This window comes from Branchiostoma lanceolatum, chromosome 6 (genome assembly GCF_035083965.1).
Source record: "Branchiostoma lanceolatum isolate klBraLanc5 chromosome 6, klBraLanc5.hap2, whole genome shotgun sequence".
NCBI lineage: Eukaryota > Metazoa > Chordata > Leptocardii > Amphioxiformes > Branchiostomatidae > Branchiostoma > Branchiostoma lanceolatum.
This window is the reverse complement of record NC_089727.1, coordinates 3,739,054-3,755,727: the sequence shown is the minus strand read 5'-3', so window position 1 is coordinate 3,755,727 and position 16,674 is coordinate 3,739,054. Positions and strand designations below refer to the sequence as shown.

At 42.7% G+C, this 16,674-nt stretch overlaps 1 protein-coding gene across 1 annotated transcript in view; it reads left to right on the top strand.

Annotated features, from left to right (window-relative positions):
* LOC136436191 (E3 ubiquitin-protein ligase HERC2-like) overlaps positions 1-16,674 on the top strand; it is a 99,404-nt gene that overhangs the window by 48,791 nt on the left and 33,939 nt on the right. Inside the window, exons 45-62 of the mRNA XM_066429972.1 lie at positions 164-533; positions 1,995-2,161; positions 2,511-2,675; positions 4,338-4,452; positions 5,195-5,305; positions 6,185-6,293; positions 7,023-7,159; positions 7,640-7,827; positions 8,236-8,301; positions 9,072-9,128; positions 9,677-9,817; positions 10,596-10,898; positions 11,497-11,578; positions 12,085-12,228; positions 12,807-12,897; positions 13,347-13,524; positions 14,225-14,377; positions 14,946-15,046. Coding sequence (XP_066286069.1) covers positions 164-533; positions 1,995-2,161; positions 2,511-2,675; positions 4,338-4,452; positions 5,195-5,305; positions 6,185-6,293; positions 7,023-7,159; positions 7,640-7,827; positions 8,236-8,301; positions 9,072-9,128; positions 9,677-9,817; positions 10,596-10,898; positions 11,497-11,578; positions 12,085-12,228; positions 12,807-12,897; positions 13,347-13,524; positions 14,225-14,377; positions 14,946-15,046 — 2,678 coding nt within the window. The remainder of the gene's footprint in view (positions 1-163; positions 534-1,994; positions 2,162-2,510; positions 2,676-4,337; positions 4,453-5,194; positions 5,306-6,184; positions 6,294-7,022; positions 7,160-7,639; positions 7,828-8,235; positions 8,302-9,071; positions 9,129-9,676; positions 9,818-10,595; positions 10,899-11,496; positions 11,579-12,084; positions 12,229-12,806; positions 12,898-13,346; positions 13,525-14,224; positions 14,378-14,945; positions 15,047-16,674) is intronic.

The window sequence follows — 16,674 nt, the reverse complement described above, 5'->3', positions numbered from 1 at the left end:
GCCCAGAATAGAGAAATACCTCTGTCTTACTGGGGTGAAGTCAGGAGTGTAGTGACTGCACGGGATCTGGGGACGGTAATGGGGATGGGTTGAGAAGTGAGAGAAAGAATTCACATTGGTTGATGGTTCTGTTGTTATTATTTCATTTTTTGTCTTCCCACAGGCTGCTGCCTTAGCGGTGTGCCAGCACCTTGCAGCGGAAGTCAGCCGACCCTGCGCCCTCCCCCCGCCCATCTCCAACTCCAACATCGTCACCAACAACTCCACCTCCTCCCCCAACACAACCATCAGCAACATCCTCAGCACCTCCCCCAAGGAGCGCGCCAAGACTCCCCCCGTCATACCCTCCAAACAGAACAAACAGAAGAAGACCAGGAAGTCCAGCCCCCCTCCCCCTGTGCCTGTCGTACAGCAGCTTATCGAGATGGGTTTTCCGAGGAAGAACGTCGAGTTTGCGCTTAAGTCATTGAGTGAGTCAGACGCTCCCAGCTCGGCTGCCCTGCCTACAGTTGGGGAAGGATGCAGACAAAGCTGTTAAGTGATCAATCACAGAGTAGAACCTCCTGGGGCAACAGTTATTTATCAATTTGTTCTTCTTCATTTGTATTTCAAAATACAAATGGGAAGTGCAAAATCTCATCCCAACAGGGCTGTCTCCAGCTTTAAAGTTTTAACGTCAGACTCATTGTTTTTGAGCCCATGTTGTTGATTTTCGTTACAAAATCTGTCATTTTATGCTTAAGAAAGTGCAGTTTCATCAGTCTCATGTCACGAACTTCAGCTTTTTTGGACAGGGAGGGGAAACTTCCTGGAGATAGCCCTGCATCCCAATGCAGAAAGTACTTTAAAAAAGAGCAATAGCTGCAACTTCTTCTTCTTAACTTCCTGCCTGCTCTTGTGTTAAGAAGGAAAAATGTCTTAGAAAATAAACAAGTTTCTCAATTTTTTACGTAAACCCGAATTTCCTTGCTTTTAATTTGAGTTGATGCCATCATTGGCTGATATGAAAAGTCGGCAGAACAATTTCGGAGAAAGAAGTACATTTATTATCCCCCATAGGGAGTTGGGAAGTATAAACTGTATGCCTTCAGGAGGTTCATAAGCAAATTAAGTGCTACGGTTGAATGGTGTATTGGGTTCCATTGTGGCATTCACACTTTAGAAAGTGGATCATGAGCAATGCCGCTTGCTGCCCTTGCATGGCTTTTGTCTGCATGCTTCTAACTTTGTTTAAGGATCTTGTTATGGAATGTTGTTATCCAGGTTTTTTATTCAATATGTTATGTGTTACACATGTGTGCATGCAGTATTTTAGTAAGCTTTTGAGGAAATTTAGGACAGGACATCCATCCTGCAATTTCAGCATATTTAGTGCTTGCCAGCTAGAATATACAGTTGCATCGCTTTTTTTTTAATCTGCCTTCTTTTTGATATTGTAGATGACATCATAAGTGGAATGCGGCTGGCTTTTTTAAAACCCTATCCCTTCTGCATAACCTTTACGTAGTACAAACTTAAAGGCCAAAAGGCACCCTTTGGAGGGAGATGTTTAAGTCATTGGCATGAAAGTTTTAGTCTAAAGCCAAAGTTACTTTTCTGTACAGAAAACAGTTGCCTTCTTTATGTTGCATGAAGCAACAAAGACGTCTGTGCACAGATACAGACTGTGCATGGATAAAGACTTCAGTGCATGCATCACTCAGCTATGACTTTTTTGTGTGCATGGATACAACACTTGTCCATAACAGTAAAGCTCCCCTCTCACTGGACCGGCGGCACGCTGGTGTCGTTGCTTCGACCGATCAATTTTAGAAAGCACTCAACAAATGTCGTCGTCAAAAAACAAATCTTTTTAAGCTTTGTGTGTTTTGTTGTCTTGAATGATATTTGCATTATAAAGCCAAGGCTAACACAAATCCAGTGAGAGGGGGGCTTAAGGCACACCTGGTGTGTCTCTACACTCCTTGCTAACACCTGTCCGTTCTCACCTGCAGCGACGTCCTCAGGTGAGACGCCAGGTGCAGAGGCACTGGTGAGCTGGCTGCTGGAGCACCCTGATATCCAGGTGCCGGACGTGTCAGACGAGGACGCGGCAAGCCTGTCGTCGGGGGAGATCGTCTCTGAGTCTGAGTCGGAAGCTGAGGAGCTGGAGGATCTGGAGGTGAGCTGTTGTGTACCTGTGTCCAGCTGCGTCATGTAACTAATCAACTACATGATGGTTTAACACACCAGTTCTGTACTTAAAACTCATACCTAAAACTCCTGTCTGTAAATTGCTTTGTTGTATGTACATGTATGTATAGAACAAGTGACACTGTGCCAGGACCTAGTGGATAACTTCCCAGTTCAGTTCAGATAACTTCTATACCCTTGTTATATTTGCATGCTGCTGGTTTGGATCACAGTCGCGGGACAAACCTGTCAGTTAATTAACAGTTAGGAAGATTACGCAGCTGCTACAACTACATTTCTATCCAAACAATGACATCGTCCTTTCTATTTTTCCCTAGGCCTATGGCATCACAGACTCCAAGAGTTTTAAGAAGCGGTCAGATTTCATGAGCAACGACGACTATGCGCACTACGTGCGGGACCACATCCAGGTGGGCATGATGGTCCGCTGTTGCCGGACGTACGAGGAGGTGCATGAAGGCGACATCGGACGGGTCGTCAAGGTAACGATGACTTATTTAAGTCCTTTTAGTTTTTATCCTACTCAACATTGTCATGAATCCACTTAACATTAAGCCCCTCCCTCCCAAGAAGAAGTCAAGCCCCCCAGTAATGTACATAAAAACATGAGAATGATATATCTATAGACAAGACATATTTTTACCTTTTTCGTTATATCTTTGTCTAACCATCCAATAAGCCTCGGGGATTAGTTTGCAAACAAAGATTTATATATAATTATTATTAATAAGTACTTTTTGCAATATAAGTACAATTGAAAGTTGACTGAATTTTGAGACTATTACTTATTGGAGTGAAAAGTCATGGCATTGTTTAACTACACATAAACAAGTTTATTGAAATGCAAATTTTGTTGTCAGAATGCTTTGAGGAAAGAAAGAAAAGAACAATGTTGCTCAGTCATTGGTTTGTACCATGCAGACAAAACACAGACAATTGACATGTAGCTCACATGGATAATGCTCCATTCTCCACTCACTCTGAGCAACACCAGAGGTCGTGGGTTCAGATCCCAGTGTCTCCCACAAACAACTTTACTGTACTTTGCTCGATGATGATGCCATCCTTGCGCTCATAGCATTGCCTGGTCTGTTTTTATGTACATTACTGGGGGGCTTGACTTCTTCTTGGGAGGGAGTGGCTTAATGTTAAGTGGATTCATGACAATGTTGAGTAGGATAAATTTTCAGACCATTTTCATTATATCTTTGTCTAACCTTCCAATAAGCCTTCAGGAATAATGAGTTTGCAAATAAAGATTGATGTAATGAGTACTTTTTACAGTATAAGTACAATTGAAATTTGACTGAATTTCGAGACTATTATTTGTTGGAGTGAAAAGTCATGGCATTGTTTTACTACACATAAACAAGTCTATTGAAATGTAAATTTTGTTATCACAATACTTCAAGGAAAGAAGAGACCAATGCTCAGTCTTTGGTGTGTACTAGTACTTTGCAGACAAAACACAGACAATTCACATGTAGCTCACATGGATAATGCTCCATTCTCCACCAGCTCACTTTGAGCAACACCAGAGGTCGTGGGTTCAGATCCCAGTGTCTCCCACAAACAACTTTACTGTACTTTGCTCGATGATGATGCCATCCTTGCGCTCATAGCATTGCCTGGTCTGTTGCCATAGCAATGTGAAGACAACCAAGGGACCCCCAGCAACGGCAGCCATGTTGGCAGCCTGCTGGGGGCTGAGAGCAAAAAGTGTTTTGATTTTTTTATCGCCTTTTTTCCAATAACATCTATAACAATAACTCATTCCAAGAGCAAAATTCAGTGCATCCTTTAATATGACTTTTCACTAAGCAAAGGTCAGCACTTTGCAATAATGTTTTCTTTTTTTTAAATATTTTTTTTAATCGCATTTTACAAAATGAACAACACATAATACAAACAAGAGAAAATCAAAGTACAGGAAAATGAACATAAGCCACATAGTTTTTAATATGTACATGACGTATTTGGAATATTGTTATAGCTTGTTATGCTGTCCATTGTAATGTCTTGTCTTTGTCAGCAGGGCTAGCCCTTTGTAATAGCCTCAGGCTAGTTGGGCAGCCCTGGCTGTGGGTCCAAAACAGCCAAACCAATAAATAAATAAACTGAAACTGAAACTTCCTGTTCCTTAGTTGGACCGTGATGGTCTCCACGACCTGAATGTTCAGGCAGACTGGCAGCTGAAGGGAGGAACCTACTGGGTTCGCTACATCCACGTGGAACTGCTGGGGCATTCCACTAACCCAGGTAAGGCTAGGCTATATCCATACATACTGGGTACGGTACACCCACGTGGAACTGTTGGGGCATTCCACTAACCCAGGTAAGGCTAGGCTATATCCATAAACTGGGTACGCTACACCCACGTGGAACTGCTGGGGCATTCCACTAACCCAGGTAAGGCTAGGCTATATCCATACATACTGGATACGCTACATCCACGTGGAACTGCTGGGGCATTCCACTAACCCAGGTAAGGCTAGGCTATATCCATACATACTGGGTACGGTACATCCACGTGGAACTGCTGGGGCATTCCACTAACCCAGGTAAGGCTAGGCTATATCCATACATACTGGGTACAGTCACCCACGTAGAACTGTTTGGGCATTCCACTAACCCAGGTAAGGCTTGCAAGATACTGTACATGTAAATGCAGAAATGTTCGCGGTGGTTTTATGTTTGCGTTTTTTGCGGTGACAGTTTCACTGTGAACTTAAAACCATGGCGCACATTTTTGCCCAATAACAGAATGTGTGTGTGTGGCATTTGTGCAAAAAGATGCACACACAATGACATGTACATGTGTTTTAGTGATTATTAGTAGTCGCTGAAGGAAGTTATGTATTTGGGAACCATTGATACTACATGTAATGATAGCTTTTCTATTTGTAAAAGCTGTTAGAAATTGAGAATATACATGTATAATCAAAGGGAAGTTAACTTGATGTGATTTGCTAACCAACACCATTCTACCCCCCTTCCCCAGCCCCAGGCAGTACAGTGAAGGTTGGAGACAAGGTCCGAGTGAAACGCTCTGTCACCACGCCCAAGTACAAGTGGGGGTCTGTCACTCACAACAGCATCGGGGTGGTCACAGGTGGGCCCAAACATTACCTTTGATTTGATTTCCTACTTAACTTGAACTTTTGTCATATTTCATAGTGGTGTCAAATGGCTGGGTTGCTAGGCTAGTGTACACAAGATCGTTAGGTCACAGGTTCGATTGATTGAATTCCTGGCTAGACGTTGTGTTCTTGTAGAACTTTCATCATCATCATTAGGGTGCGTAGTCCAGTGGTTAGGCCACACCAATTTATTCTCTTGGTTAACGGAATTGAAAAAAAATGTTTGAAAAATGCTAGATTGGAAAATCAACATGAAAACAGAATCTTAGAGGAATGTTTTTACTTTGGTGCTCACAGTTTCAGGATGTGAACAGGGTTAGGTGCAAGTTTTCACCCCAGCCTTCTGTTTTCATGATTTTTTTTTCTTCTAAAATTGAAAATAAAAATCCGTTAGCCAAGAAATTAAATTGGTGTGGCCTTAGTGACCTTGCCTCTGGACCAAGGAGTCATGAGTTATAGGAAAGGGCTGTCATCATGAGGATTATGATGTTAGTTCATGAATCATAATGTCAGGCGGCTTGCCCGGACCAAGGTAACTCTTTTCCTCCAGACGACACAGTCCGCCATTAAGTGCTCTACTTGCCAAAAAAGTCAGAGAGAAATTTCCCAGTATGATGAAAATGTCAATGCATAAAGTACATACTGTTTATTTACATGATATGGTTGTTCCTCAATTTCTCGATACGGTTCCACATTTTCTGGTTTTGAATTCTGTTACAACCTGTTAAAGTTTAGCCTTTTAGTGGGCTATGTTTGTTCAAGCTGGTTGTGTACAGAGAGTCTTTTTATTCAGTGACGCACCAATCTGAAGAAACTAATTACGCTGTATATTTGTACTTGTTTCCCCCCAGCCTTCAGTTCAAATGGAAAGGACGTGACTGTAGACTTCCCCGAGCAGTCCCATTGGACAGGTCTGGTCTCAGAGATGGAACTTGTGCCTAGCAGCCATCCTGGGGTCACGTAAGTTCAACTTGTCTTTCACACTCACTCACTCACTCACTATCCGGTTTATCGTCTTCTTTTCCCCATCATCTGGGGGTTCGACGTGCTTGCATGCTGATGGGGAAGCTTGGTGGCCGTTCGCCAGGTGCCTCTGTCCTGTGGATTTACATCGTGTAGATTGAGGTGGTGGAGGTCCTCCTTGATTCTGACCTATTTACCTCCATTGAAAATGAAGGTATAGTTTTTACCCTGTTCGCGCGTGTTTGTACGTGCGTGTCCGGCAGAATATTTCAAGAACTTCTGGATGGACTGCAATGCTATTTGGTGGGTGAGTAGGCGTAGTGAACTTCCTGGTGACCAACCTTGGTACTGTAGCAGGACTACCGACTTTTGTATAATTGATCCTGGACATACTGTGGTCTTGTTACAAATGTATTTTGAAAAGTGTTTTTCCTGGATCTACTTTTTCAGGCCTGAACAAACCTGTTAGCACTTGGATGTATGTTTAAGTTTTTTTCTTATTCTAGAATACATTTTGTAATGACCTATTCTGCCTTCGTAGGTGTGATGGCTGCCAAATGTTCCCTGTTAATGGCCCCGTTTCCAGTGTAGTTTACAGTACATACCGTTACCACACAAGAAAGATAATTCAGACTTTCAGATACCTTTTTACTCATTAGGTCCCCTTTCCACTGAACGGCTGTCACTCAACGTCCAGAAATCAGACATCTTTTTTTGCCATTTCAGGTGTGATGGCTGCCAGATGTTCCCTGTTAACGGCCCCCGTTTCCAGTGCAAGACCTGCGACGACTTCGACTACTGCGAGAACTGCTTCAAGACCAAGAAGCACCACAAACATCCCTTCGTTAGGATCACAGAGCCAGGTAACACTGTCTGCGGTCTACATCAGGGCTGTCTCCAGGACCCGTCCCTCTGTTCTAGGACGGAAATGTGCTCCTCAAGAAGGACAAAAATTGCATCCTGTCCTTCCAAAAAGTTCATGGCATGAAAATAATGAAAATTTATTTTGGTAAGCTTACATGACTGATTCAACAATGATAATCAGCAACATGGGCTCCAAAGCAATGAGTCGGACAAAACAAAGTTTGAAGCTGGAGACAGCCCTGGTCTGCATACAGTCAAAACTGCCCGACAAGACCACTCAGGGGACAGATAAAATCTGCTCAAAATCTGGTCTATGTGGTCACTATTGACAGGATTCTAAATGATCTAAACTGTCATTGGGAAAAATCATCTAAGGTGGTCCTTATGTAGATGATCATATGACAATTGCAAGACGTATATGACCAAGTCCTAAGCCAGAACCGGTTCAAGAAACATTCCCACCATTTATATTTTCACAGGAGCCAGTCCAGTGCCAGCAGGGCGACCAGGGAAGTACCACAAGAAGGGCACCAACCTCACGGGCACGCTGGTGGACGAGTGGTCCCGCTGCGTCCGGAACCTAACCGTGTCCTCCCGGGAGAACCAGGCGTCGCGACTCATCGACGGGAGAGGGTCCTACTGGCAGTCGAGCGGCTCGCAGGGGAAAGTACGCTGCTTGTTTGTTTGTTTATCTATTTGTTTATCTACAAATAAGTATGTTTTCTTGTCTAGTACTGCTTCGCAGGGATGCAATGAAAGTGCACATTCAAACTAATACATGTAGGATGTAACATCAAAACTAAAAATGTTTAGTTGTTGGAAGAACATTGTGTTTTCGTGTTGTATACAATTTGCCTGTGCCTTGCTCCTTATTATAGTCATCAAGTACAAATTTACACACACCACTCACATGTACATGTACATGATTGTACATTGTAGATGATGCTGTTTTTAGGACTTGTACCTATATATGTACATGTAGAATCCTCTCCCCTCCACAACCCTACCGAGTGATTTTCTGTACCTGTGCTTGTGTGCGTAGCTTCACTGTCTTCTGTCTCTGTGTGCATTTTAGTGTTCGTGTGGGGAGCGAGTGAAGGATACACCTTCCCCGTGCTCCTTACACGGTTTTCCTTCACAGGTAACCTCCACTCTCGTATCTCTTCCAAGCACTAGGCCTTAACCCTAACTCTGGTGTAGCTTGGGAGTAAGGCAAAGGCAAATTGGCTGACGTAAAATGCAAGGAAGAGGACTAAGCTGATAAAATGGCCCGGAGACACAAAAAAGCTAAACTTAAATGTACATTTTTGGGGGCACATTTCCAAACCATTGCATGGCCAGGAAGTTTGCAGGAACCCAAACTATGAATATCTCACCTATCCCTTGACCTCTTCTTTTGAACGGAATGTTTAAAAAAATCGAGCATAATTTGTGTATATTTCTGGATTATACACTTTTATTTTTCATTCCCTGGTTCAGAAATGTGACTCTGGCATTCACATCCCCGCTGTTTTGTCTCTGAAGAGGCCATCACGGAGTCTATAAACTCCTTGATGTTATCAAGATCTTCTCAAGAACGTCTTCAACACCTGGATATCTGATATGTGCATACCTTGGGGATTACTGATACTGCATTTAGTAGATCTGTTTTTTTATTGTGGCAGTCTTATATAGGCTTAACATGGCAGAATTATTATACTGTAGTTACCATTACGGTCAGAAGTAGCCTCCATAGCAGGCTCTATGGACCTTTTTTTTGGCTTATGATACACTTTTTGCTGCTGACTTCTTTTTGTACTCGGTTGTTTGTGCAGCCGGCCTAAAGAGCTATGGAGGCTAGGTCAGAAGCTTGTTTGTTGATTTTTGTAAAATAAGTAACCGTCCGGACATGTTTGGTCCTCTCCCCTGCAGCATTGGATCCGGTTGGAGCTGCAGCCAGACATCATTGTGCACCGCTTGCGCATGCAGGTTTGTTTGTTTGTTTGTTTGTTTGTTTTGCATAGCCAGTAAACAGCCTTTAGGCGTAACACACCAGTTTTGTACAGTAGGTACAAGCTGTGTTAGACTAGGCGGATGGATCCATACTCTATTGGATAAGTGTGGTGGGTTTATATAATGTGTTCGAGTTGTTGCTCTCCTCAAGCACAGGACCTCCACTATGCGTCCCATCCGAGAGGACATTCCTAACTGAAGCTACATGTAGACACTTATTTTCACCTGATTAGAGTGAGGAATTAGGTGTAAAGTGCCTTTCCCAAGGGCACAACATTGGGACTTGCTAGGGATCGGAACCCAGAACATTTAAAGAGGGTCTGCATGGGGGGGGGGGGGTGTCCAGGCAACGCTTTACAAAGTTTGATTGCCTCGCTATGAATCGTGTGTACGAAACGGCTCTCCCTATGAATTACAGGAAATCCAAATAGGCTTCCTACGCCTTTCAGAAAAGGGGCACGCTGTGTCCCTCTTTAAATTCAAAAGTCAGCAGCACTAACCACAGGACCACCTTGCCTTTCCAGGTGGACCCTGCAGACAGCTCCTACATGCCCAGCCTGGTGGTCATCTCCGGCGGAGACCTCCTCTCCAACCTGAAGGAGATCCGCACAGTCCATGTCAGCGCCACCGACACTCTGGTCACCCTGCTGCAGGACATCACAGAGGTGGGTACAATGCACTGGCGCCACCTGGTGATTCTTTGTAGAATTGCAGTTATGGTTAGAGAAAAATTAAGGAGGTCTGCACAGTCCATGTCAGCGCCACGGACACTCTGGTCACCCTGCTGCAGGACGTCACAGAGGTGGGTACAGCGCACCGGCGCCACCTAGAGATTCTTTGTAGAATTACAGCTTGTTTAGTAGCACAGTCCATGTCCGTGCCACCGACACTCTGGTCACCCAGCTGCAGGACATCACAGAGGTGGGTACAGCGCACCGGCGCCACCTAGAGATTCTTTGTAGAATTACAGCTTGTTTAGTAGCACAGTCCATGTCCGTGCCACCGACACTCTGGTCACCCTGCTGCAGGACATCACAGAGGTGGGTACAGCGCACCGGCGCCACCTAGAGATTCTTTGTAGAATTACAGCTTGTTTAGTCGCACAGTCCATGTCAGCACCACCGACACTCTGGTCACCCTGCTGCAGGACATCACAGAGGTGGGTACAGTGCACTGACACCACCTGGTGATTCTTTGTAGAATTGCATTCTCTGTAAACTTTAGCATGACTGAAAGTGGCTGACTTCACGCAAAGTGTTATACTTTTCTGATAGCTAGAAGTGCAGCACCATCATGATCTAAGACCTACGTAGGGGTATTTCACTGGTATGTATGTATGTATCATGTTTATGTATACTTTAATAGCATCTGTTTTGTCACAAGAAGTGCAAGATTAGCTTTGCAGCGAGCTGAATTAGATATTTCTTGTCCATCTCCCCACAGTATTACAGGTTCCTCGAGATTTCTATCAAACAATGCCGGAGTTCTGGTATAGACTGTAAGATCCACGGCCTTTCTGTGGTTGGTCGGATCCGGGCGGACGACGAAGACGTCGCCGCCAACATCTCCTTCCTGGCCTCAGACAACGAAGAGGAGGATGAGGAGGAGGAAGTGGACGATGAGAGGAGCAATGGACCGAGAGGAAAGCGGGAGGGGAGCATCAGTAACGTTGGAGACATACAGACGAAAGTGTTTGCCTGGGGACTGAACGATAAGGATCAGCTAGGAGGGCCTAGGGGCTCAAAGGTATGAGCAGATATCTTTATTGTGTTCTTACTTGTTTTCTATTTTTAGAAATTCATTTTATTATATTCTTTTACTATTTGTGAAACATACTTTTTGGAACATGAACTTAAAGGGATATACATATCTACAATGTAAAGTAAGTTAAAGTGCTTGCGTGGGGACTGAACGATAAGATCAGTTAGGAGGGCCTAGGGGCTCGAAGGTATTTCATTTGCACAAGTCTTTGTGTAATATTCAGAATGTTTGCAATCAATAGCAAAAATGGAAACTGTTGCCATTAAGTTTAGGATATCTGTGAATTAGTCATGAAATGTGCATGGTACTCAAGTCACGTCAAGTCAAGGCCTTTATTTTACTCATTTTTTTAAGTTTGTGAGTAACACTGTCAATGTTGTCATCTTTGCAAAACAACACTGAAATGAAATGGTAATGTTCGGCACATTTCTGATGTTAATATCAGTACAAGTACCATGCTCTCTGTGCATTTTCCAATGTCTTCTGTGTTTACTAGACAATTCAGTGAATCATGCTCTTTGGGTTCGAAGGATGTGCGCAGAAAATGCTACAAGTGTGAACTTTTCTTCTTTTCTTGTATCAGATTAAGACTCCTGTCATGAACGAGTTTATGTCATCGCTCAAGTGTGTGCACATCGCTGGTGGGTCCAAGAGCCTCTTTATGGGTGAGTACACCTACCTTACAGTAAGAACTCATCCTTGTGGTAATCACATTGCAATAAGACGTGGAGAAAGATCACTTCGCCCTGATAAAGGTTGCAGACCGGCTGTTGGTACAGAAAAATAAGGTGACCGTCGTATTCTTAAGAAATCAATCATATTGTTAATATTGATTTACCAACTTGATGAAACTTTTGGTCACAAACTTTTAACACTGAGCCAACTTGATTATTCCTTTTTCCTTTGTTCCCAGTCATTTTGTAGGGTAAGGTGTACGCATCTCGCATGAATACTGTACATAGCGTCTGTATTCTCTCAAAAGATCATTGAACTAATTTACTGGATCAAGATCACTTTCACTTTCTTCCTTCCCAGTCACTGCAGGGTAAAGTGTACGCATCCCACATGAACCTGTAAATACTATACTGTTAGGACCAATGAAAGAGTAGTGGTCTTCAGTGATATCGAGATCACTTTCAGTTTATTCTTTCCGTCCTTTCTTTCTTCCCAGTCACTGCTGAGGGTAAGGTGTACGCTTGCGGAGAAGCAACCAATGGGAGACTAGGGCTTGGTATCTCCACGGGAACGGTGTCCGTCCCACGACAATTGTCATCACTCAGCCAGTACGTGGTCAGGAAAGTGTCCGTCCACTCAGGTGAGAGCAAAAGAAAATTAAGATGGAACATATTTGGTTTCAGTCCTTAAGACGGGACTTTAAACAAAAAGAGCTCTCGGAAATGGCTGAACATGTAACATTTGTTGATGGTACCACTACCTGTGGACGATAGGTTTTCAGTAAGCTATATTGAATGGAGAGTCACAAATTTCAGATTGTTTTCCATTTTGATAACTATTATTAATAATGAACATCTGTAATAGAACATGATTTTGATGCATTTTTCAAACGATTTCCATTTTTAAGGCAGAAGTTTTTTAAAAAAGCCAGTGGGAATGGTCCCTGTAATAATATGTAAATGTATAATTGTGGAAATGCCGATTATATATTTGTGGAAATGTTAATGTGTACATTTGTGGAATTGCAAATGTGTTCTAAGACTTATGTGCTAATGTGTGTTTGAATATAATTGAAAAGTAAAAAACAAGAGTCGAACAAAAATTTATTTCAAAAGTGGTATGCATGGCCCAGTAGCACAATGTCTTTCAAACTTTGAGATTGAGACACATGAACATTATTTTCCTTTTTTCATGGTTTCCTGGTTGTGTGTACTGCAGGTGGGCGCCATGCAATGGCCCTGACTGTGGACGGGAAAGTCTTCTCATGGGGGGAGGGAGACGACGGGAAACTGGGACACTTCAGCCGGATGTGAGTACCGAACCGTCTTTGGTTTTCCTATTTGCATTTTATTATTTACACTCGTTGAGCTGTACTGCTTTCTATCTTTCAGTTGATAAACTCACATCTGACTGATAAGATAATGAGCAAAGTCTTAAGAATTGACTGATTGATGGATTTGTCAATGGATTTATCGATCAATCGACCGACAGCAACTGTGACAAGCCCAAACCTATGTAGGCTCTGTAGTTCAAACATATGGGAAGCTAGATGATTGATTGATTAATTGATGAACGATTGGTTTATCAACTGATTGATTGATTGATTGTTTGATCTCTGTTTTCACCAACAAAAACTGTGACAAGCCCAGATTGGTGATGCTCTAAAATCCAAGTGTGTTCAAGGCTAGATGATTAGTTAGTTGGTTGGTTGGTTGGTTAATTGCTTGCTTGATTGATTGATCTACGTATCTCCGACAGGAATTGTGACAAGCCCAGACTGATTGAGGCTCTGAAATCCAAGCGTGTGCGAGACATCGCCTGCGGGAGTTCTCACAGCGCAGCAGTAACCTCCAACGGAGAGCTGTACACCTGGGGACTGGGGGAGTACGGGAGGCTGGGCCATGGGGACAACACCACACAGCTCAGGCCCAAACAGGTAACAAACAAACAAACAATCTTGGTGTTTTCTTTCAGCACATCATCTTTTTCTCCCACCATATGGATATATTCCAAATTCTGCTCCAGTTCCCAGAACTCTGGCTCCAGTCCCCAGAATTCTGGCGCCAGTTCTCAGAATTCTGGTTCCAGTTCTCAGAATTCTGGTTCCAGTTCTCAGAATTCTGGTTCCAGTTCTCAGAATTCTGGTTCCAGTTCTCAGAATTCTGGTTCCAGTTCTCAGAATTCTGGCTCCAGTTCTCAGAATTCTGGCTCCAGTTCTCAGAATTCTGGCTCCAGTTCTCAGAATTCTGGCTCCAGTTCTCAGAATTCTGGCTCCAGTTCTCAGAATTCTGGCTCCAGTTCTCAGAATTCTGGCTCCAGTTCTCAGAATTCTGGCTCCAGTTCTCAGAATTCTGGCTCCAGGTCCCAGAATTCTGGTTCAATTCTGCAGACTTGGGTTAATCCCCAGGCGATCATCAATGGCTGCTACATATTTTAATCTAATTTTTACCTACCAGATGTGATATTAAGCAATTTGATTTAAGATTGCTAAAATGTCCCAAATTAAATGGGAGGCTGTTAATTGTTTTGTTCTCTTCTTTGTCCCAGGTTAAATCGTTGACTCTTTTCATGTTATTTGAGAGCTTTATTTGTTGCTTTGCAGTGCTAATGTCCACTTTTTTCCCTTTTCGTTCCAGGTAAAATCGTTGGCCGGCCAGAGAGTGATCCAGGTAGCCTGTGGCAGCCGCGACGCCCAGACCCTGGCGCTGACAGACGAGGGAAACGTGTACTCCTGGGGGGACGGGGACTTCGGGAAGCTCGGGCGGGGCGGCAGCGAGGGCTGTAACCAGGTAACCTACTTTTATAGAGCTTTTTTGTATGTAATGTGATTTTGTAAGTAATGTATCTGTATCATTCTGTATCTTTATAGCCGGTATAACCCCCATTCGGCGTAACACACCAGCTTCACTGAACAGCTTGTCACACATAGTCTTTGCACCTCTGACTGCAACCATTCCTTAAAGCTATTTAGTGAGGATGTTCCTACAGTACTTGATGAGTTCCATTCAACTATGGTTCTCGGAAAATACAAATTTTTGAACACATCAATCCTTGGTTGATAACTCTGGTACTTAAATGCATGACTATTTCTTGTCCTTTTCTGAGGTGGTACAACACGCTGTATTGATTAACAGTGATTGTCCTACAATGTATCTGTATGGCGGCAATCTTATTCATTTGTTATGTGATATTTTTAACCTAAGTTTGTAATTCAGAGCCCTTTAGCGCTACCATGTACTTAGAGATTGCAAAATCAATCAATAAACAAAATGTTATCAATATCATTATTATGATAACAAATGTTATGATAACAAATGTTATCATTATAATTATAACTTTATCATTATCATTAACCAGCCCCACCCCGTGGAGCGACTGGGAGGTCAGGGCGTCATCCAGATCGAGTGTGGGGCGCAGTTCTCTCTGGCTCTCACCAAGGCTGGCCAGGTCTGGACATGGTTGGTGCACACATTTTTTTCTTCTAATTTTTAAAATTTGTGCAGCAAAAAAATTAAGTTACTAGGCAAATGGGTCATGGTAGACCAAGGAAATCTTGGATAGAGGGAGGACATAGAGCCGCTTGGAAGCATGGTGTAAGATCTAGCCAACTGCTGCCCACCCCTGTGTCAGGGAACCTGCAGCAGTATAATCACTTACTGGCTACTACATACACATTAAATTTTGTATACTAATATGTGACGTCAAGTGACTTTGAATGGCCGGGTGGCAAGGCTAGTGGGTACAAAATCGAGAGGTCACAGGCTTGATTCCTGGCATTCCGTGTGCAGTTCTCTCTGGCACTCACCAAGGCTTACCAGGTCTGGACATGATAATTGAATCCTATTGGTTTTCCAAAGATATGAGGAAGACAATACGTGTTCCACAAGACATCAAACTTTATTGCACTAGAACTGCGTGGAAAGCCAAGTGGACACAGTGCAGAGCATGACAATTCATAACTAGCTGCACGGTACAACAATTTTGCAAGCAATGCGTACCTGGGCTACATTCGGCCATGCTGATTTGGTTATAGGGGATTACATGTATATGATGTCTGCCTATGCACCAATTGTTTTCCATATCCAAAAAAATTTTGACCATACTGTACAATTGAATATGAAAATTTGAATTTATTTGAAAATTTGAATTTATTTGAATTCAGTTTGATTTGGAAATATTCATGTAAATCGTACAAAGCAGTTACAAAATAAGCAAATATATGCAAAAAAAATATAGGAAAAGAGATGCTAATATCATAGAATGCTGGGGTTCCCAGAGGATGTTATCCAAATAATCAAATCAACATGGCCTTTACATAAATAACAGTAACGAAGAGCTACATAATGGAAATACACAGTCATACTGTTCAAAATAATGAAAGTACATTACGTTTACGTTTGACATCTATAGTAATAGTCAAGATAGTATATTTAGTCTTAGTGCCAGGAACTGCTGTCTCAGTAGCCTTTGCACGTGCGTACATGTAGGTGAATATGGATTTAAGACAGGGCAAGAGTGTGAAAACTATAGCTAGCTGACTGCTACCCACCCCAGTGTCAGGGACCCCGGCAGCAGTATAATCGAATACTGGATGCAGCTACTACTACCATTTTCTGTATAACACCAAAGGTGGACTAATTGTGAACTAAGCAAGCCTACATACAATGTACATGTACCGGTATATACTTGCACTTAAATGATCTAAAAGTACATGTAGGTTGAAATTTTTTAGTACAACAGGACTGTCTCCAGCTTTAAATGTTTTTCCATCCCACTCATTATTTGGGAGCCCATGTTGTTGATTTTTGTTGTTAAATCTGTCATTTTAAGCATACAAAAATACATTAATTTCATTCATTTTCTGTCAAGAAGTTCAGATTCTTTGGACTGATGGAATGAAATCTTTGTCCATCCCAAGAAGCAAATTTCCGTCTTGGGACGGAGGGACAGGTCCTGGAGACAGCCATGTCTAAGTACAAACATGTTTAAAGTTGTCAGTAAATTGTTACTAGAACTAGACTGAAAGAGAGACACTAAATTTCTGTCTTCTTGGAGTCGTTTTAGTGTTCTGTACAACTAGGTAAAT